Source organism: Equus quagga, chromosome 6 (assembly GCF_021613505.1).
Source record: "Equus quagga isolate Etosha38 chromosome 6, UCLA_HA_Equagga_1.0, whole genome shotgun sequence".
NCBI lineage: Eukaryota > Metazoa > Chordata > Mammalia > Perissodactyla > Equidae > Equus > Equus quagga.
This window is the reverse complement of record NC_060272.1, coordinates 74,359,116-74,381,096: the sequence shown is the minus strand read 5'-3', so window position 1 is coordinate 74,381,096 and position 21,981 is coordinate 74,359,116. Positions and strand designations below refer to the sequence as shown.

The 21,981-nt window shown below is 51.7% G+C and overlaps 1 protein-coding gene across 1 annotated transcript; it reads left to right on the top strand.

Annotated features, from left to right (window-relative positions):
* The first annotated feature begins 4,712 nt into the window (after positions 1 to 4,712).
* On the top strand, positions 4,713 to 9,269 carry PDX1 (pancreatic and duodenal homeobox 1). The gene is made up of 2 exons (XM_046663710.1): positions 4,713 to 5,115; positions 8,824 to 9,269. The coding sequence occupies exons 1-2, from the start codon at positions 4,713 to 4,715 to the stop codon at positions 9,267 to 9,269; spliced, it is 849 nt and encodes a 282-aa protein (XP_046519666.1).
* The last annotated feature ends 12,712 nt before the right edge of the window (positions 9,270 to 21,981 follow it).

Below are 21,981 nucleotides of genomic sequence, written 5' to 3'. Positions count from 1 at the left end.
AGTTATTATTACTATACGCAAGGGGTACACTTTGTGAAGCTGTACTATTGTTTCCATTTTACAAATAAGGACAGGAGACTTAGTGGAGTTACACAACGTGCCACAGGTCACACAGCTTGTACAGGGCAGAGGCAGATTTGAAGGCAGCTATATGCGCCTCCTAAGCGCTTTCCCTCCTACACCAAAGCCAGAACTCACTTCTACTACTGAGTTTCTGTCGCTCAGAAAGATTGCACACAGGCACACAGTAAGGGCTATATAGGTTTTTTACCAACAAATGTTTTTGAAAATATTTGTCCTTCTAACTAATAAACCACGTGAAATGCAGGATGGTTCAGGAAGGCGGCTGGCGTGACCGGGAAGCGTAGGTCAAGCCTTCCTTGGGTTCAGGCAGGAACCTGGAGGTGAGGAAAGGTTCCCAGGAGAACAAAGGATTAGTCACAGGAAACCGTGATGGGAGGGGGGGTGGAGGGCAAAGAAAGTGAATTTCAACAGAAGCAAGGAGCTGGTTATCCAGGACTAAGAAGAGAAGGGAAGAGGTAAGGGCTGGGATTTCTGGAGACTGCATATCTGGAGGGTGGAGCACAGATGGGAGCCTGGTGAGAGCAGGCCAGAGGGATGGGTGCAAAACCTCGAGGCTGGGCCACAGGGGTGCTCGCAGAAGGGCAAGTAGGGGGCCTCAGACCCTTTGGAGTCTCAACTTCCTTTCACACTTTTCCTTTCAGCTGCAAAGTAAACTGAGGGCCTCAGAAGGATTAAACAAAACCGGGAGCAGAGTGCTGGTGTCTGGGGTCCCATTTCTGGGGAGGCAGCACCAAGCGGTGGAGCACGTGAGCAGCGCAGCAGAGTCCAGGGGCTGACAGAGCCTCCCATATTGCCCTTTCTTCTCTTCTTTCATGCGGGAGAGAACCAGTGAGGTAGCGAACAAGACAATTGTCCAATAAATTCGATTTTTAGGCTACATTTATCTATACACTTGTTGGGGGGGGGCTGAATTTTCTGGAAAATAATTTCAACTCTCCAGTTATTTTTGCTGGCTTGTTTTGCCCTAAAAATCAATGGGAAAGCCTTGGCTTCAAATTCTGAGGTCCTTTTTCCCAAATGAGTTAGGTTTTCTTGGCCCCTCTCAAACTTGGGTACCAGACTCTGAGGAAATAGGGGGTGGGGGCAATAAAAACTGGCCTGCACAAGTGCTCACTGAAGGAAAAGTTAATGTACAAAATTTCAAAGTAAATTATGAGAGGAGCATTTTCATTACATACATCGTTTGCCTTAGTGTTTAAACTCATGGTGCAATGTTTTTATTTTTTACTTTTTTGGTGAGGAAGATTGTCGCTAACATCTGTGCCAATCTTCCTCTATCTTGTAGGCAGGACGCTGCCACAGCGTGGCTTGATGAGCGGTGTGTAGGTCCACGCCTGGATAGAGACTGTCAAACCGGGCCAACGAAACAGAGCAGTGGAACTTAGCCACTACGCCCCCTGGCCGCCCCTCACTGTTATTTTTAACAGCAAATTAATTATAAAAATGACTATAACAAATTAAATCCCACACAAATTGATTATAAACACATCCTTGGAGTTGAGGTTCCCCCCACCCTCCCCCCTTTTTAACGGAATACAGTGGCTTAAAAATTCTTATCACTAAGCCAAATTCATCCCTTGGCATGCTTGTGGAACCACCGAAGAAGACTCAGCCACTTACCAAGGACAAGGTAACCCGTGTTCTCCAGGGCGCAAACGGTGTCTCCGGAAGGGGTAGAGGGGAGAGGGCAGGCGAGGACCTCCAGTATCAGCGAGGGCTATCAGGACGTCCCGCTAATAAACGACTTTTTCACTGTCCACACTATAATTGGTTTACAGCCTTTTTTGTTTATTTATCCATAAGAGCTGCTGTTAAATGGCTCGGCAAGGCGCTCGCCTAATGGCTCGGTATCGCTGCGGGGCCTGTGGGAGGCGAGGGGGGGCGCGGGCGTCAGCGGGGAGGCAGAGCGGAAACGCATTTCACCTGTAATGGACTCGGCGCTTTTATGGCACCAGGAGCCGTGTCCACACAAGAAACACAACACGCGGTCTCGCTCAGCGGAGGGCTCCGCGGGGCGCGTTTTTTTATATGGATATACGTTATAATTAGCCAACCCCAAAATCCTGTTAGCTCCGTCCTACCCAAGACGAAGAATAAATGGCTGTTTGACCTCTGTTTCCTGGGTCACGTCTTTAGGTCGCAGGCAGCCCCAAATGCGAACTGTGAAAGTGAGAAGGCGCCTGCGCCGAGCGCCTTCACCCTCACCACCCCCCGCCCAGCCCCCACGTTTCGTTCAGCTCGGGGTTCCGGGTTTTATACCCTCGAGCGCGGCGGGCGGATTTGCTTTCTGCTGAACGTCTCTTTTCTTTCTGCAGGGCCGAGCAAAAATATTAAATGGGAGCAAATGAAGCATCGAAACGGAGACCAATTTACAGAAATGTGCAATTAGACGAGAAGTGCAAAGTAAACACTCCGGATCGGGGGTGGCGGGCGAGGCAGGGAGCGGGGGCGAGGGGGGCTGCGAGCCGAGTCCGGAGGGGGGCTGGCGAGGGGGGGGGGAGTGGGAAGAAAAGAGAGGGGGAGGGGAAAGGTGTCCGATCTTTGTCCCAGGCGGAGCTCGCGGCCCGCTCATAACCGCGTCGCCAAGTCAACCCGCGGCGACTGGGCAGTTTATCTCCAAGGGTCAACACGCCGCGGCCGGGCAACCCCCTCCGGCCCTGCCCTCCTGATCGATGTGGTCACTCGCGGCCCGGGTGATAGCGTCGGGTCCTCCGCAGCCGCGGCGAACAATGGACTCATTGACGCCGGCGCGCAGAGATTAGGTGCGCAGGTCCCACGGCCTTTCACTTCCTGGCCCCCTAGGACCGCAGGTGGCCCTTTTCCCTGAAGAAATCGCCGAAACTCCCCCCACCGGCCCGGCTTGCCTCAGCCTGCCCTCCGGCGAGAGCTGGGACATCAGCAAGCCCGGGAGCTGCAGGCGTTCCGGCTCCCGCCGACCACCCGCTGCCCAGCGCTCAGCCACGCGCGAATGTGGAGATGGCGCCAGCATCTCACAAGAGAAGGAATCTGCAGAGAAGTCCGGATTCCTAGTTGGCTTTTTGCTTTTAAATGCAAATGAGTATTTCAGCGTAGCACACTCAATCAGTACGCATTTTAAACACAAACATTTCCCCTAAGAGAAAATACATTAAAAACTACCTCGGAAAGCACTGGATGCAGTTTGTAGTTTAGCAGAATCGGATTGCAGAGAATTTCTCTTGCTGGTTCCCTGTGGTTCACGCTCCCTCTTGCCGAGGCTTTTCTGCAAAGCTGTCCAGTTTTACTAAATCTCTCCGTGGTACTTCGAGGAATGTGGTCATTTCGGCAGGGCCCGGTCTGAGGCCTCCCGGGACGCCCCGAGCACCCGGGCCTGCGGCGTTCTTCATGCCCAGGCCGGGGGTTGGGTGGCACCATGACCCGGAGATAGTCGGTCCGCACCATTCGGTCCCAAAAAGTGTCTCTCAGGACCCTAGAGTATCCAGAAGTTACTGAGCCCGTGGGGGCCGAAGACTGACGTCGTCATAAAAACGCAGTGCTTTTCTTTCTTTTCTAGACACTCCTCTCCTGTCTCGGGCCTGCATTATTTCAATCGTGCTCGGAGTAAACGGTCTCCGGCTGACGGACTCTGGCCGGGTCTCGGGATCCGTGCAGGGCAGAGCCATGAAGGATCTGAAAACCCCGTGCCAGCCTCCTGCCCCCGCCTCCCAGCCGCAAGAGCGGACGCTACTCCTTTCCCCCTTGCCACATTAGGACACTGCATTCTGAGCTGGCCAAAGGAGCCCCAATTTCCAAAAATCAAAATTAATATTGCCCTTCAATTTAAAAAAGTTAAAAAGCCACTGTGCGTATTTCTGAAGTTACAGTTTACACTCCAGAAGTCCCCAGAGCACAGACACCGATAAAAACAGACGACGAATGCCGGATCTGAATGTGCTAACTCACCGACATCGTTGGTGGATGTGTACAGATGTCATAAATAAGATAGAACCAACCGCGCCGACCTGCAGAGCTGGAGTCCGCAAACTTTTGGACCCTGCTCCCTAACATTTAAAAAAAGTTTGTGTACCACTAGAAGGACCCGCAACTAAAAATACGCAACTATGTACTGGGGAGCTTTGGGAGAAAAAGGAAAAATAAAATCTTAAAAAAAAAAGTTTGTGTACCACCTCAATATATGCGCATTTATCAAGTATATTAATGAACTAATATATTATGTACATTATCAAACATACAAGGGAAATAGATCGTTCAACGTATGATGAAAATACGTTTTTCTAAATGGAGAGAAGTTCTAATGTTTTCATGCGTGCCCCGCTTTGGAGAGCACTGCCAGCTGCGCGTACATGTGTGTGCAGAAACTCAGCTAGGAGAGAAAATTGAAACAAATGCAGGTGCTCTTGAGTACCTGGGCCTTGCTTCTTAAGGCAGCCAGCCAGGCCAATAACGGCCCCAGCCTGAGCCACGTGGGGCGCCGTGGAGCCTATGGCGCGGCGGCCGGCCCGCCAGTCCCCGCCGGCGGCGGGTTCCCTCTGCGAGCAGAGGGGAGCTGTCAAAGCGAGCAGGGGTGGCGCCCGGAGTGGCAGAGCCGCACAGCTCCGCGTCTCCGGCTCCAGCTCTCTGCTCCCGGTACCCCAGCCCGGGCGGCAGCCATGAACGGCGAGGAGCAGTACTACGCGGCCACACAGCTTTATAAGGACCCGTGCGCGTTCCAGCGGGGCCCCGCGCCAGAGTTCAGCGCCAGCCCCCCTGCGTGCCTGTATATGGGCCGCCAGCCCCCACCGCCGCCGCCCCCGTTCCCGGGCGCCCTGGGCGCGCTGGAGCAGGGCAGCCCCCCGGACATCTCCCCGTACGAGGTGCCCCCCCTCGCCGACGACCCCGTGGTGGCGCACCTCCACCACCACCTCCCTGCTCAGCTCGCGCTCCCCCACCCGCCGGCCGGGCCCTTCCCGGATGGAGCCGAGCCAGGCGCCCTGGAGGAGCCCAGCCGCGTCCAGCTGCCTTTCCCATGGATGAAGTCTACCAAGGCTCACGCATGGAAAGGCCAGTGGGCAGGTAAGCCTGGCTTCCGGGGCCCCTTTGTCTCCCCCCCCACCGCCCCCGCATCCCCCTCCCTCAGCCCGGCTGCCGCTACCTCCAAGCGCTCCCCAGGACCCTCTCCCAGTTCGCGTTCCCAATCCTCATGGATAACCCAGGGTCAGACTAAACTACACAGAGAGCCAATGTGGCCATCCTTCACAGAAGCTCTTTTCTGGTCCAATGTGGAGCGTCTTTTCCATTCAACTCTCTTCCTGGAAGGTTAAACCCCTTCCTTTCCTGTACACTGAACTCCAGGAGCCTGCGCGCTCCATGCAAGCCAAGGCCTGGCCGAGCTCAAAAGCTTTGGACCCTCAGGATCCTCCTCCAGCCGGCGGATCCGCCCGCCCAGGACTCCCAGGAGCGCGCGCTGAGGAAGCCGAGGAGGGCTTTGGGATCCTTCTGATCCCGACCAGAGCGCGCCTTCAGAGCCCCGGGCCCTCTCTCGCTCTGCAGCCCTCCAGGGCAGCTTCATTAGAGAAGGCAGACAGACTCAGGGGACCCCCCGGTAGATGGAGAAAAGCAGGGAAGGAAAAGTGCACCCAAGCCTGCAAAGCTGTTGGGCGGGGGGGGGGGGGGGGGGCGGGTAGGGGCGGTCACCCCAAGGCCGAGGACAGGCCGCTCACCCTCGGAGCCAGGCAGCTGGGAGAGGCGTCTGCGATGCCAATTAATTTTTCAACAAACAAAAGCATTTGAAAGGGTCTCCCCGCGCTGCTTCCCAGCAAGTAAGTTTGAGGAAGGAGATGCCCTCTTTGCATAGCCGGCTCAGGGAGACGGGAGCCCTGGTTCCCCGTAGCCCTAGGCGCCGGCGTGGAACAGGTCTTCCCCAGAGGCGGAGATGCGGAGCAGTCCGCAGGTCCCTTCCCCGCCCCGAGCTGGCGGCGAGTTCCTGCGTGGCCTGCGCCACCTCTGCAAGACAATGTTATCGCTACCGCGCCTCAGCCACTTCTGGTCACACCTGCATTGCAAATACTAGTTTGACTTTTCTTTTTCTTCCAACTAACAGTCGGGAGTAGGGGGAAAGAGGTTCGAGCTGGCGCCCCCTCCCTTCCCTCTCCCTCCTCGGCGCCCTGTCTGCCGGGTCTAGCCGGCTTGCTTGACACTGACCACTGAGCAGCTATGCGGGCCTTTGCGGGGTCTGGGCTTGCCCAGGGTCCCTGGGGCTCGCCTCTCCCTAGTTCTCTTTCTCTCGAAGGCTGAATGTGAGGACTGGGCAGCTCTTGAGACAGGACAGGGCCCAAACTCGGCTGCAGTCTTCCCCCAACTCCAGCGAAACCCCGAACAAAGGGGGCGCCAGATACTTGAGGCGCCTCTGTGTACTTACCCAGCGCGCGCGGGCCCGGCCAAAGGCCTGGAGTCTTGGGAAGTGCGGGATTCTTGGGAACCGGGGAGAATGGCGTCCCTCGACTGGGAGTGGGGGACTTTCAGCCCGTAGTTTCCTGCCAGGAGCTGCGGTCCCTCCGAGGGGTCCCTTCCCGCAGCGCGCTGGGGACGCGCGTTTCCGACATTCCTGGCCCTGCTCGCAGCTTCCTCAGGAAAAAGGCGAGGGAGGCCCTGAAAGAGGTTTCCAGAGGCGTGGTAACTTCCCCATCTCCCCCACAGGGTGTGACCCCTGCTCGGGTGGAGCTTGGGCTTGGGTGGACCCAAGGAGCCAGAAAGTGAAATCCGAAGGAACATCAGCAGTCTTGCCCAGGAATGGAGGGTCCCTGGAAGGGTGACATCCTCGGGCTGGAGAGTCAGGGGCTGGAGAGGCCTTTGCCAGCGCCCTCTGAGCCCCTGTGCGCTCAGCCCGCAGGGAGGAGCCCACCCTCCCTCTCCTGGAAGCTGCCTTCGAGGTGGAGGTGCTGCCGCAGCCGGAGCGGTCCTCCCCGGAAACTTTCGGAAGAGCCGAACTTCAAGGGTTTGTGAACCCGTCTGCCGCTCCTCGTGGGGTTTCACGCCCCTGGGAAAACGCAGTGACCAAAGGCTTTCATTAGTAGTACGGATATGAATACTTATAATAGGGACTTTTGAAAATGACATAAAAAATGCACTGCATCAGCCTCGCTGGCTGACCAGGTCGCCGCTAAACGGCCTCACCCTACGCTTTAGGGAAGAGCGCAGACCTGGGGCCCTTGACATCTTCCCAGTAACACCAACAACAGCCTCCATCCCCTGCCAATTCGTCCTGGGCACAAGTCCCCTGGGGTAGTGGATCCCCCGCGCACCCTCTCGCAGCACCTTAGTGGGGCCCGCTGAAGAGGGACAGAACCCCGAGAAGTTGTGGGTTGAATTTAAGAACGTTGGACTGCCTTTATCAATGTTCCTTTAAGGCTCCCTCCTTCCCTCCCAGGCCAAGGAAGGCTTGGCAGTGGAAGACTTGGAGATGCCCCCAGCGAGCAGGACTCCTCCGCTGACTGGGGCCTAGCCTCTGCCTTGGCTTCTGGGCGCCTCCTATCCGCGGGGGGAAGTGGGAGGCTCTATGTTGTAATTAACCCTCCCCCCAAACACATACACTCTAGCGTTTCAGCTCCCTAAGGCTTAGCCAGCGGTCACGAGAGAAACGCCGCATACTTCTGACCTAAGACAAGCCGACTTAGGCCTCTTCCCGGAGTTTTGGTGGAACTTACTGCGCCGTCGGTATCGCGCACAGACGCGAAAAGATCAGGACCTGGAGGGGCTAGCGGCACACACCAGATGTGCGTGCGGCGCTGACCTACCCGGCCAGGCCGGGCCGTTGCTTTCTCTCGAAGGGGGCTTGGAGCCAGGATCCCCCAGCCCTGAACCCCACCACTACTCCCGCCTCCGCGGGCTCTCAGCGCCCCAGCAGGGATCTGTCCCCCATGCATACCCTCTCCGCCTCTGTCAGCATTTGGGGCCCCGGACATAGAGGGCAGGGCTGACAACGACCTTTCTGGGAGCCCAGAATCGTTTCCCTTCTCCTCGAGGGCAGGGGCCCGACAGAGGCTAAAATGACAATTATAGAGAATTTACCGGCTGTTGAGGTGGGACTGATTACAATAATATAGCTACATAGACAGATAATATATGTTCAACTATAACACTCTATATCATAATCCCAGGGTTTTTACTAGCTCAAGGCTTTTCAAACTGAGGGTTGCACCCATTAGTCGGTCATGAAATCAATTTGTTGGGTTGATTTTTTTTAAAAACGAAACAGTAAACAATAGGAAAAATTAGATAGCATCCTATGTGGTAAAGGTTGGTATTATGTCTTGAAATTTTTTGTGTCAGTTATATATCAGCCTATGAACTGGGTAGTGATCTGAAATGTTTTTCTTACTGTGGATCATCGTCAGAAGGTTGTGGGTTTTTAAAGTAAGTCCTGTATTAATGGCATTGTAGAATTGAGTCAGTTTAAATATCTATTATGTGCATTTGAATCAGCACCAACCCAAACACGAGTTAAATGAACTCGTTGGAGAACCACTCATTTACAGAGGCCACTGCGGGCTCACGGAGAGACGTGGCGCAGCTTTGACTTCCGCGAAAAGGCAGCCTGTATTAGAGAAGGGCTGGGTGCGCCCAGGTTGGGCTCTGGGCTAGGGGCTGGGACTCGGTGGCAGGAGCGGCTGGGAGGGCCGGGGCTCCTATGATTGGGACCGAAGCGTTGGGCTGCGTGGGTAGGAGCAGGACAGGAGGAGCCAGGGACTCGGGGACCACGCTCACGTGCTGTGTCGCCCGCAGGCGGTGCCTATGCTGCAGAGCCAGAGGAGAACAAGCGGACGCGCACCGCCTACACACGCGCGCAGCTGCTGGAGCTGGAGAAGGAGTTCCTATTCAACAAATACATCTCTCGGCCTCGCCGGGTAGAGCTGGCCGTCATGCTGAACTTGACTGAGAGACACATCAAGATCTGGTTCCAAAACCGCCGCATGAAGTGGAAAAAGGAGGAAGACAAGAAGCGCAGCTGCGGGACAGCCGCCGGGGGTGGTGGGGACGTGGAGCCGGAGCAAGACTGCGCGGTGACTTCAGGCGAGGAGCTGCTGGCACTGCCGCCACCACCGCCCCCCGGGGGTGCTGTGCCGCCTGCCGTCCCTGCCACAGCCCGAGAGGGCCGCCTGCCGCCTGGCCTTAGCACCTCGCCGCAGCCCTCCGGTGTCGCGCCCCGGCGGCCGCAAGAGCCCCGGTGAGAGATGGGCACTCCTCCCTGCCGGGCGGCTTCAACCACTCGCAGAGGAGAGGGGAGCGGGCCTGGCCCCGGGTGTGGACGACCGGCCCTGGCGGTTCAATGGGCGGGAGCTGCGGGGCCCACGGCAGACGGGAGGAGAGAACAGTGCTCTCAGGCGCCTGTGCCAACTGGGGCGCCGTGGTGAGACGGTGACAGACCTTCTGGAAGGAGAAAAGACGCTTTCTGTAATATCTGGGGCCTCGTCTGGAGATATTGTTGGATTGGCGACGTGCATCGCTGTTGTGTAGGTCCCATCAGTCCTTTAGAGAAGCCATCTCTTCAAAAGACCACAGAAACTGTACAAATCGGACCGCTCCCCAGCGCACGGCAGGCAAGCGGGATGGAGCGACCAGAAACAGCCATTTTTATTCGGCCTTTCCCCTTAACGTTTAAAAATAATTGAGAGGAAACTTCTGAGGTTTCAAAGACCCAGTGAAATTGATGCCTGTGGAATAGAGTAGTTCCTCCTCCTCCTCTTCCTTTTAAAATCCCTTTAGCAAAGCCACGCCCTTCACCAGCGCGCATCCTTCTACCGGCACCTTTTCCTCTGCAGGGAGAACTTCTTGCGAGGGTGGGCGGGCAGCGTCTCGGCTGGAGTGTAAAGGCGGAGGGAGAGTCCCTGACCCGCTGGCCCAACGCTTCCAGAGAGGGCAGGCGAAATGGGTCTGGAGCGAGAACGATGGACCCCTGAGTGATCACAAAACTGAAGATATTTGGAGCGTTCTATTTAGGGTGTGGATTTAGTTCCTGGTCTCAGAACTGGGGGGAGCCGGGGGAGGGGAGTCGCTTTGTGGAAGGCAAGCGGGGTGGCCTGACCCACCTTGGAAATTATTCACAGAGTCGGTCTGATTTCCACATGTTTAGAAGTGATTTAAAAATATGTGGTTGGGGAATTTGGAAAACTGGTTACTTTTATTTAAAGATTTAAAATTACCTAACAATTCTTTACAAACAGGTCTGTAGTTTCCAGGTCAGTTCCTCCTTTCAGGATCTGGGCCTTGTGTTCAGGTGATGTCTGTGGAAAATGCTTAATAAATACGGATAACACGGAAAGAGATGAAAACAGATTCCCTTCGCTTTGTATCAAACCTTTCTTGTGATGCAATGATTCCATTTCATTTAAAAAATTAAAGCCGCATTAATTTTCAATACTAACGAGGGAAAACAAGTAATTAAGAAACACTACGTTTGGGTTTGGGGTTGGAACTGCATATGAGCTGGTGGATTTTCGGTTTTGTTTCCTTTTTAGCTTGAATCACTTCTCATGATGAATTTCTTAGGCATGATAGCCCAGCGGCATGGGGGGTTCAGAGCACCGCTGGCTAGCGCTGAGTGGGCGCAGAGCCCAGGAGCAGCGCATCCAGCCGCACAGTGACCAGCCCGGAAGCCCGCAGCTGGCCAGGGCCATGGGCGGCTCTCTTTCCTCCCACAGCCGCATCTCGGGCCAGGCCTTTTTCTGAGGCTCTTTCAAAGGAAGTGTCGGTTTGGCTGAATCTCCTCCCCTGGAGCCAAGAGTGTCTTGTGTTAGGGGCAAACAGGCGCTGACTTAGTGGGCTTCCAACCTCTGGGGCCTCTCTGCTCCTCCCCATGCTGGATGAGCGTCTTAGCCTGGCTGTGAGCCTGAACACGCCTTCTGAGCGCTCCCACCGTTCTGGGCCATCAACTCACTCCCAGGAGTCGCTATTATTTTCTTTTGCAAAGAGACTCATGGCTTGTTTTTGTTTCTTGTTGGTTTTTGCTTCTGTTTTTTTTTTTTTTTTTTCCGAGAGAAATCCAGTCATAAGGCTCCTACGAAGAAAAGAAGGTCCCATGGATCAGAAAGGGGAACTTTCTCATCAGTGAGCCGTCTCACAGGGAAGACGGTGCCCTTGCCCTGCAGCCTCTCCACACGCGCCCAGGCTCTGGAGTCTAGCAAATCTGCGTTGGAACCCCGGGCCCTCAAATACTGGCCCGTGACCCTGAGAGAATTATTCAGCTTCCCTGCGCCCCGGTTTCCTCATCTGTAAGGTGGAGGTGAATACTACCTCATAGAGTTGTGAAGTTTAAACCAAGTATGTGTAAAGGTCTTAATTCAGTATCTAGAAAATAGTTATCCCTCCACAAATATTAACTATTGTTTTATGCCATCATCATTTTCGGAAGCAACCAGGGAGCTGCTGCTGCAGATTCCCCGGGTCTCCTGCCGGCCCTAGCAGCCCCTCTGTCACTGTTGCTCTCACCCTTGTGCATATACCCACTGACCCTCACTGCGCGCTCCCTGGTTTTACGACGCCTTTCCTCATAAACGCCTTTGACTTCCCATAGCCACCTTCGCCAGGTAAGTGAGACTCGCCTCCTCTGACCCAAGGGAAGCTGATGCTGAGCGGTGGAGGGAGGACGAGCTGGAGCTCAGCCGCCCAGTTGGTGGTGGCCCAACGACTTGTCATCAGAAGCCAAGGACATTTTCAGAGCTCCACACCCAGCCCGCCGCGCTCTCCGAGGCTCGCGTCCCAGTCTCGCCGGTGGCCTGGCCGAGGGTTCGCGAACCCATGGAGACGAGGTGCGCGCCGCCCGGGCGCGGCTCAGGCAGCGGGGCGCGCGGGGGCTGACGGCGGCCAGGCGTGCGGCCTCCGACCGCCCAGGCCCGCCCGGGAGCGCTGAGCTTTGCTGAAAGCGCCACTCGGCGGCTCCCGGGACTCCGGGCCGAGCCCGAGCCGCCGGAGAAGCTCCGCGGAGGAGAGCTCGGCTTTCACGTGCTGCCGCCCAGGGCCTGAATTCCGCGTGGCCTTGAGCAAATCGCTTAATTCTCCGTTTCCTCTTGCATAAAATGAGCTCTTAACGAGGATGAAATGAGATGATGTCTTTGAAGAGTTTATTACCGGGCCTGGCGCGCAGTCGCCGCGAAACGCGGCGGGGGTGGCGGAGGTGAGGCGAGGTTGCCAGTAGGGGCCAGTCTTCCTGGGAGGCCCGGGGAGGTGCGGAGAGCGAAGCCCGGGCCTCGAAGACAGGAAGGAGGGAACGCGCTCCGCCGGGAGCGCCACTCGGGGCTCCAGCAGAGCGGCGGAAGCGGGGCGAAGGACTTTGTCCCGACCCCTTGGGCCGCAGGGTGTAGATCAGCCCCCATAGGGCGATGGCGTGGGGTTCACTCTGCGCTGCCACCCTCGGCCAACTGGCTAGTGGACGCGAACCGTGGGCCCGAGGGGCGGGGGCGCTCCGAGCTCCAAGCCCGAACCCACACACGGGGCTGTCTTCCAAGTAAGACGTCTTTCCATAGCCCAGAAAAAAACAGCCTTGGGAAGGGCCTCTTTCTGCCAATCGAGTCATCTTCTCCCGGCCCCAGGACTCCAGCAGTGACCCTGGTACCTGCCTCCCTAAGGACCGTCAGCCTCCCACTGCTCTTCAGGCTTGGCGCGCTCCTCTCAGGCAGTAAACAGACATCGGTGGCCTTCGAAAGCTCTCAGGACAGGTGGCCTTCGGCGCGGAGGAAGAGCAAGGCCCCTGCGAACGCCGTGCGTCCTTCCCCGCGCGGTGCGCTCCAGCATCCGGGGACAGCCAGGCTGTGCTCACCGCGCCGGGACGTCCAGGAGCGCGCCCGCCTGCACCTCCACGCCTCTCCGTTCCCCGAAGAGTCTCCGGGCTGGAGCCACAAGCCCCACCATTCCTCCCAGAGTCTTCGACCCGAGGTGAGGTATGTTCGTGGAGCGCCACTGGGAGGTGCGAACGATCCGGGCGCTGGTTGCAGGGCAAAAAGAGTGCTCCCGCAGCGCGCCGACTGCCGCAGCACGTCAAAGCTGCCGCTCCGGATGCGGGGAATTCGGCACGAGTTCCTCACCATACACACCCTCACACAGAAGCCACTGAAAGAATGGGAACCAGGGAACCGGGGAGAGCGCGCCGCTCTCCGGGCGGGGGCCCGAGCTGTGGGACTCCTGTGGATAGCGTCGGACCACATAGTGCCAGAAACAGTGCACGGCAAACAAAAATCTTTTCTCCTGCGATATATTTCTTCCTGTAGGTTGGCTAACAGTTACTCAAAGTTCTCACCTTAAGAGCTAAATTCATACCATGTAATGACAATACGTAAAAGTTGGTGATGATTTCAGGTGCTGCCTGTCGCTTTAACAGCTTTGATATCTAATCCGCTTGCCCCTTTCGCTCAGGGACTGTGCCCGCGTGCCTTCCGCAGCGTTTACTGGGCTCACGCTCTGTGCCGGCACCTCTGGAGGTCGTGCAGTGCTTTGCCCTGGAAGCGCTCAGAGTTTGAAAAAGCCAGATCACCTCTTGGTGATGGTTACCACAGTCATGGAGACTGGATTGATTATTGGTGAATTTACCAGAGTAAGTAGAGGGCACTCAGGTTCCTCAAGTTCTCCTTTTGAGCAACAAAGGCTGTTCTGATTTCCCAAATTAGTTTTGTCCCCCTTAGTCTAGCACTGGAACCCTCTCCATATCCACTCCTTCAACTAATTCAGTTCAATGCATTTAAATTTGAATGAAATCTAAGTATTGCACTGTCCTTTCCAGTTGGTAAAATCTGCCTGTTCTTGTATTCCCATACCCCCATTCTCTCTCTCCCACCTTCTCTTTCTCTCTAGATCTGTGTGTCTATGCAAGAGTGATGTGTGTCTTGCGTTGAGTCTGTCTGTGTGTGTCTGGGTATGCCTGGGTGGCCCCATGTATGTTTGTATGCATGTGTTTGGTTGTGTCTTATTGTGGGTTGCACTGGCGGCAATGATCAGCGTGTATCTAGGGACCAGGGACGCTTTCCTATATGCTCTTTTTTTCTAGCCAGTACAGCCATCTCCCAAGTGTAAGATGATGTTGCTGCTGATGAAAACTGTCCACTCAGGTAACTGTCTCAATTCTTTGTGTTGACACAATGTTTGAAGGCAGGAGAAGCTGTCTATGAGAACATCGCTTGAAACATTGGTAGAAGCTGATTGCTAAAGGATTGCATGATTGTATAAGGAATTAATCTTTTTTCTTTCTAAGAAGAAAGTTCACAACTAAAGTCTTTCATACTTCAATAGCATCACCTTGAAACCCTCCTGAAAATTAAGTAGTTAGAAGGGTCAGAAAAGGGAAATTCTGGATGGAGACTGAGTCAAATTTTACTCAAACACAACTCTGACAAGGTAGATGTAGGAGCAGTAAACCTAATGGGAAACTGAGGCAGGGCAGCAGGAAGGAGAAAGCCCTCCCTGGAAGGGAACCAGGAGTGATGCAGGAGTAGGCAGCCAGCCCACAGGGAGTTGCTACCTGTGCACAGTTGAGCAGCGGGAAAGCATCTTCAGGTGACTCTGGGTAGGAAGGGGAGGTCGAGCTCTGCAAATAACGGCTGCCAATAGCTGTTTCAAGAGTGAAAGTGACTGGTGGATATGGGTCTTTTGGGCTAGATAATGAGAACCCGGCAATGCCAGGTTCCCATATTAAAGTATACAGTATTTATATATCATGAGAGAGAATGAGCACAATAAAATTCTACTCCTGTTTTTTTCATTAAAATTATTTTTCTTTATAAAGGAGATGTCATGGCTTTTGAAAGCACAGATAGCTCTGACCTTAAGCAATATTTTATAATTCAACAAGTTGGGTTGCATGGAGTCGTTCCCTAAACACAGAGCATGTGGGCACCTTAACTGTATGCCGTATCATCAGAGTGCATTCAAGTTCTTGTCTGGGTTATAGAATACACTGCTCTTACTTCTGGTGATAATTACACGTATAAAAATTGCAACAATATTTTTGCTGTAATTTATCACTTGAATAAATTCTATGATTTTCCTGAATTTTCAATTAGTCTAATATACAAAGGATGAGAGTTTAAAAGATGATTTCTCCTACTTATACATGCTCTAAAAATTCAGAAGTTTCACATTTCTAGGTATGTCTGAAAATACTGCCAATTTAAAATTTAGGGCCGGCTCCGTGGCCGAGTGGTTAAGTTTGCGCGCTCTGCTGCGGCGGCCCAGGGTTCGGATCCTGGGCGCGGACATGGCGCCGCTCATCAGGCCATGTTGAGGCGGCGTCCCACCTCCCACAACTAGAATGACCTGCAACTAAGATATACAACTATGTACCAGAGGGGTTTGGGAAATAAAGCAGGAAAAAAAAATGATTGGCAACAGTTGTTAGCCCAAGTGCCAATCCTTAAAAAAAAAAAAAGGAAGATTGGCAACAGTTGTTAGCCTAGGTGCCAATCTTTAAAAAAATTGAAAAAAATAAAATAAAAATTTATATATTACGTGTAACTATTTCCACTTCAGTAGCTCTAGAAACCCAATGAAATGCATAAATTAATCTCCAAAAATTAAAAAAAATGAAAGTGCTGTATAATTGAATTTGTTGGAATAAGTTTATGGTTTATTTTTACTTAATGTTGAAAGACTAATTTTCTAGACCAGAAGTGTAGTGGAGTAGATTATTTCTCCCCTGGATGGGTGGGCCTTTCACAGAAACACGAACAAACAGACTTTGGCAGCACAGGCCAACTTCCATGCTGCCGTTTGCCCTCAGAACCAGTGAAGGAGAAAGGGGAGGATCTCTGGCCAAATATGGAAGTTGACAGCTTTGTTTCTCAGCACCCTGGGCAGGCTTTAACTTCCCTGTCCACTATTTACTGCCCTCCTGAACTAGGACAAATAACTTAATCCCTTTGAGCCTGTCTACTCACCTGTGAATTAGGAGTAATGCCAGCTCGTGTGATTGTCCTGAGGGTTAAATAAAATAACATATGTGAAGAGTACATACGTGGAGGGGTTGGGTCCTTTAGATGGCATGTGGTTCCTTCAGAAGCTGAGGTCTTTCTTGTCCCATGAGAGCAGGGACATCACTTTGCTCAGTGGGCCTTGGAGTGACACAAACTGGATGTGTGCCCTTTTCCCTGGGGCCCTAGGATCCTCCCTCAACAGGGGCAGCTAAGTCTTGTCCTGGCTCTTCACAAGAGAGTGTCTGGGCTCCAAGGTCACATTGGTGCTTCCCAGGCAAGAGCAAAATTAATCACCCACTCTATAAAGCACAGAGGTAAAAGCCAGCCACACTGAGGTTACACTTCAAATGGCATTGATGCCCAAATTCAACTAGCTTTATATGTAAGGCACGTATGTTGTTTTTTTTTTTTTTAAAGATTTTATTTTTTCCTTTTTCTCCCCAAAGCCCCCAGTACATAGTTGTGTATTCTTTGTTGTGGATTCTTCTAGTTGTGGCATGTGGGACGCCGCCTCAGCGTGGTTTGATGAGCAGTGCCATGTCCGTGCCCAGGATTCGAACTAACGAAACACTGGGCCGCCTGCAGCGGAGCGCGCGAACTTAACCACTCGGCCACGGGGCCAGCCCCGTAAGGCACGTATGTTTTTAACTAATTCAGGGATAGTCTGATGACCAAAAATACAAAGTCTCTTTACAAAATGGAATTTGTTAGGGGTCCCTCGGCCCCCAAGAATAGGGAACTGTCCCAGGACCTCCTTAATAAGTCTTTTCTTTACTTGCTACTGTATTGGTTAGATTTGACTAATAGAAACCTCAAATGATCTCAAAATAAGGAGATTATCTTGGATTATTTGGTGGGCCAAATCTAACCATATAAGCCCTTAAATTCAGAGAACTTTCTCTAGCTGGGATCCAAGGGATGCAGCAGAAGGAAGAGTCAGAGAGAACCAAGCATGAGAGGATTTGACGTGTCATTGCTGGTCTGGGAGGTAGGGACACACGTGCAAGGGCTGGAGCGAGGCCTCTAGGAGCTAAGGGCTGCCCTCAGGTGACAGGAGCAGGAAGTGGGGACCTCAGTCCTGCAACCACAGGACCTGGATTCTGCCAACAACCTGAATTCTTCCCAGAGCCTCCCTAGAAGAGCCTAGAAGATGTCCAGCAACTTGATTTTGACCTTGTGAAACCTGGAGCAGAGAGACCTGCTGAGCCAAAGGGGACTTTTGACCTATAGAAACTGGGAGATAATAAATTAGTATTGTCTTAAGCTGTTATAATCGCTATTGCACCAGTAGAAAATAAATACAGTCCCCCTTACTTTAATGACACTTCGAGGAAGTTAGGCGTCTCCTGCTTACACCTCATAAACAGGGCTTAGTTACGTGAAACACCACTGGCACAGCAGGCTGGAAAGTGTGGTCTTTCTTCTGGATGCCATTTGTCTCATTGAAAGTGGGAGAGTAAGGATAGAATGGATATTGGGGACAGCTAGCAGTCTCCACCACTGTGACCAAAGAGCTATATAAAAATTACCATAATAATTTGGCGTTCTCTGCAAAATCCACAGATGAAATCAATACTCATTATTATGTACGGCCCACATATGGAGCCCGTGTCCTGTGAGTTAATGCTAAAAGGAAGCCTTTTCAGACAAATCCAGATGCCTGCTCTCATCAGACAATGTGCACTATACAACCCATTATTTGTCTTGTCTATCAGAAAGCTCAGAACTAAAATTAGTATTCAGTTAGAGCTCAACCATGTCTCTCATCCTGGTGGAGCACATTGGGAAAGGCTGAGGTTTTCGATCAGAAAAATTGGCTTCCAGTTCTGTGTTCAGCATTCATCACCCTTCTGGACTGTGTGGCAGATGACCTGGTATCTTTACATCTGTTTTCTCATTAATAGATTGGGGGAAATACCCACCTCATAGGATTGTTGTGAGGGTTAAAGAAAATAATGTATGTGAAAAGTACTATTCGATATGGAAACCTTCGTGTTATATGTATATGAAATGTTATATGTAATCATAAAACATTGGGTCGCCCCTTCCTCTAAATCAGTGTTTTTCAAACAGTCTGTTGCAGCCTATTAGTAATTGATGAAGTCAGTTTAGTGGGTTGTTATCAGACTTTTTTTTTTTTAAAGATTTTAATTTTTCCTTTTTCTCCCCAAAGCCCCCCAGTACATAGTTGTATATTCTTCATTGTGGGTCCTTCTAGTTGTGGCATGTGGGACGCTGCCTCGGCGTGGTTTGAATGAGCAGTGCCATGTCGGCGCCCAGGATTCGAACCAACGAAACACTGGGCCGTCTGCAGCGGAGCGCGCAAACTTAATCACTTGGCCACAGGGCCAGCCCCTGTTATCAGACTTTTTAAAAGTTAAACAGAATAGACAATATCAGAGTACATAATGAATAGTGAGGATAAGCATTGCTTCATGAAACTTTTTTCAGTTATATGTAGATGTCTAATAAATCATAATATATATTTCTCCTTTGGTTGCCATGCGAAGTTTTGAAAACACTGCTCTGAATGGTGTGTGATCTTTATTTTATCTATTTTGAGCTTTTTTGTTTTAAATGTCCTATTTAGTATGTGCCTTTATTGCAAACCAACTCAAATCTCCCTTGGAGGGAGAAAGTTGAGCTAGAAATGAAAGGAAAAGGGGGGGGAGGGGGAATTCATGTCAAATACTTTTCAATCTAGATATGAGGGTTAAGCTCTTATTTCTCGGCCTCAGCCCCACCCTTCCATACTCTGCTTTGTGATGAAGGAGCTGAGCTGAGACACTGAAAACTGCCTTTCTCCTTTGGCAACTGGCTGTTGATTCAGATCAGCCAACCAATTGGAGGCACTAGAGAGAGGCTTGAAGGCTAACGTGGGAGGAAGGACCTGTTTCTTCCTTTCTGCTTCCTTTCACCTCAGTGACCATCTTGTTCTGGTAATGGCAGTTTATTCCATTAGCAGCAATTTATTCCATTTACTCCAGTTCCCAGTTTTTCCAGAATCAGCACCCCCTCAAAGACATCACCACCAGTCGGCCAGCAGCCCCCCTCGGAGAGTTGAGTCTCAGCTGCATGGGGCACCTCCTTCAAGTTTCTAAGTTTTCATATTTACAACCTTTGTTTTGTTGCCCAGGCCTAGGGGTGGAGCTCTGCTTTGCAGTTACAACCTCCATGATTCTTCAGTGCGCCCTTCTTACCTTTTTAGTTTTCCAATATCTGATTACCCTCCATTGAGGTAACTTATGTTGTTTCTGTCTCCTGACTAGATCTTGGACCAGGGGACAATATAATGTGCCTTGAGGATAAAGATAGATTATTAAAGGGGAAATTACAGGATTTATATTTTTCTCGCAGCTCCAAAAGCTTCCATCCTCCCCAGACCGTCCCCACATTTCACCGAGGCCAGAGGGGTCTTTCTAAAATGTGAAGATGCTCATGCCTCTTCATCACCTAAAGCTGTCTGGTAACCTCTATAGTCTGAAGGGTCAAGTCCAAATCGCGCCCCCCCGCCCCCGACTCTCAGGCCCCTCCGTTCCCTGAGCCCGTAGGTACACACACCAGTCCTGAAACCCACTGTGCTGCCGCTGAACAATGTTCTTTTGCCTCTGACTGGAAGGGCCTACCAACTCACACTTCCTGTGTTTTCCCACCTTCCTTCTTTTCTTCCACCCTTGCCTACATCAAGATTTATTGAGTAATGACGGTATGGCTCTGGACAAGGCCCTGGGTCCTCTGTCAAGTCTGTTAGCTCGTCAAATATTGGATGCTTTCCATGAACCTTCCCCAGCTTCCACAGAGTGTCCCCCTGTGATAGCTAGTTTCTAAGATGGCCTTTGGTGCATCGTGCCTCTTGGCCTCCCCATCTTTGTGTCATCCCTGCCCATGTGGAATCTGGGCTGGGCCCATGACTCACTTTAGCCATAAACTTCAGCCAATCTGATGCTGTGCCAGTTCTGGGCCTGAAACTTAGGAAGCTCTGACAGCTCCCACATGTGTGCTTTTGGGAGCCCTGGACTACCGTGTAAACAAACCCAGCTACCTTACTGGAGAGGCCACATGAAGTGTCCACGTGAAGAGGCTGCATGAAGGAGAGAGCCCCTAAGGAAACATGGAGAGGGGAGAGGCCCAGGTATCCAGAGTCTCACTTGAGCCTCTGGAAAACTCCAGCTCCAGCCACCCTCTGACTGCAGTGACAGAGACCAGCAGCAGAACTGCCCAGCCAAGCCCAGTCGGTCCACAGCACTGTGAGAGCATGAGCCCCGAGGTCTTTGGGTGGTTCGCTCTGCAGCAATAGGCCGCCAAAGCGCCCCTTCACGTGCTGTGCCGTTACTCTTTAGTCCCATAGCTCCTTTCCACGTGTACCTGTGTTCTATTCCCACTCAAGTGGCATTGTCTGTCTCCCCTAACAGATAGTGTTTCTTTTTTTTTTAAACATTTTATTTTTTTTTCCATTTTTCTCCCCAAAGCCCCCAGTACATAGTTGTATATTCGTTGTGGGTCCTTCTAGTTGTGGCATGTGGGACGCTGCCTCAGCGTGGTTTGATGAGCAGTGCCATGTCCGCACCCAGGATTCGAACCAATGAAACACTGGGCCGCCTGCAGCAGAGCGTGCAAACTTAACCACTTGGCCACGGGGCCAGCCCTGATAGTATGTTTCTTAAGGGCAATGATTGCATCCTATTTATTTTTCTTATCTGAAAATATTCAGTGTTGAAAATAGAAACCCCTTAGGGCATTTCAAGCAAAAGGTAATTCGGTGTTTACAAAAATCACTGGAAGGCAAGCCACTGCTAGACTTTTGGCCTCGAGGTCATATCACCATGGTTGTAATACAGAGGTCTGGAAACTGCTCATATGACCACAGCTGCCCCACATCCAAGAAGATGATGCCAAACAGAGGAACGTAGACTCGGGCTGTGCCAGTACTCGCATCTGCCAGAACCAGTCAGTCAGAACTATGACAAGAAGAATTACCTCTGCCTTCTTTCTGTCTTCCAGAGATTGTATGAGTGTACCTCACTGGCAAAATCTTAATTGCACCCAGAAGACTTGCTGCTAAGACTTCTGGGAAATATAGATTTTAGCATTCCAGCTAATACTAAACAGGGAAGAATCTAGATAAGGTTGGAAGTGGATAATGAGGGCCAATCAACAACAGGTGCTACCTTTCTGTATCCCTAGCCCCTAACACAATTGCCTAGTAAGTAGGAAGTCTTCAGGATAGGCTTGTTGAATTAATTTGATGAATATACAAATTAGCTTATCAATCAGTCTGTCTGGCCTACAGTTATGGGCCTATGATGGACCCCTTCCTATGCTAGATGGTGGGAAGGCAAAGGTGAATAGGTGGGGAAAATATTTCCAAAAAGCAAAATGCAAAGGTAGAGCCAAGTTGTGGCAAGTGTCAAACATGAGTGTGAACTTTGTAAGGTTCTCACTAGTGTTTGTGAGGTCCCTATCTTCTGCACTGTCACGAAAGTAAACAGGCAAATACAGAACCCATTTCAGATATTAACCTTTTCAACTGGTTTTGCAAATGTAACCAGTTTCTCCTGGAAGTAAAGAGGTTACTTTTCCAAGGCCAGCCCCATAGCTGATTCTAGAAAGTAGGCATAAATCATGTTTAAACAGAATAAATCAGCCACAAAGTCTGTATTCTTGAAAATAGTCACAACTAAGGCCGTATTGACAGGTAAACCCTATGTCTTCACCTTGAACTTTATTTAACCTTGGAGGTTAAATAAAATCACTTCACACATACTGTTTATTTACCCAAGCTATCACGTATAGTGCCACGTAGCTACCAATTCCTCAGGGATGAGGAGTGGAACAGAGACCAGAAATAGAAACTCAAGACTCCAGGTTTCTTTACTTAGTTCAGCCATTAACTTGTGAAAGCAGGTTAAGATCTCATTTTCAGCTATGTTATCTTCACCATTTATGAAATGCAGGTGTTATATGGGTAGCCAAACAATGCTGATAA

Coding starts and splice junctions, on each gene's coding strand:
- PDX1 (XM_046663710.1), top strand. CDS start 4,713: ATGAACGGCGAGGAGCAGTACTACGCGGCCACACAGCTTTATAAGGAC. Junction 5,116..8,823: donor ATGGAAAGGCCAGTGGGCAG/GTAAGCCTGGCT, acceptor TGTCGCCCGCAG/GCGGTGCCTATGCTGCAGAG.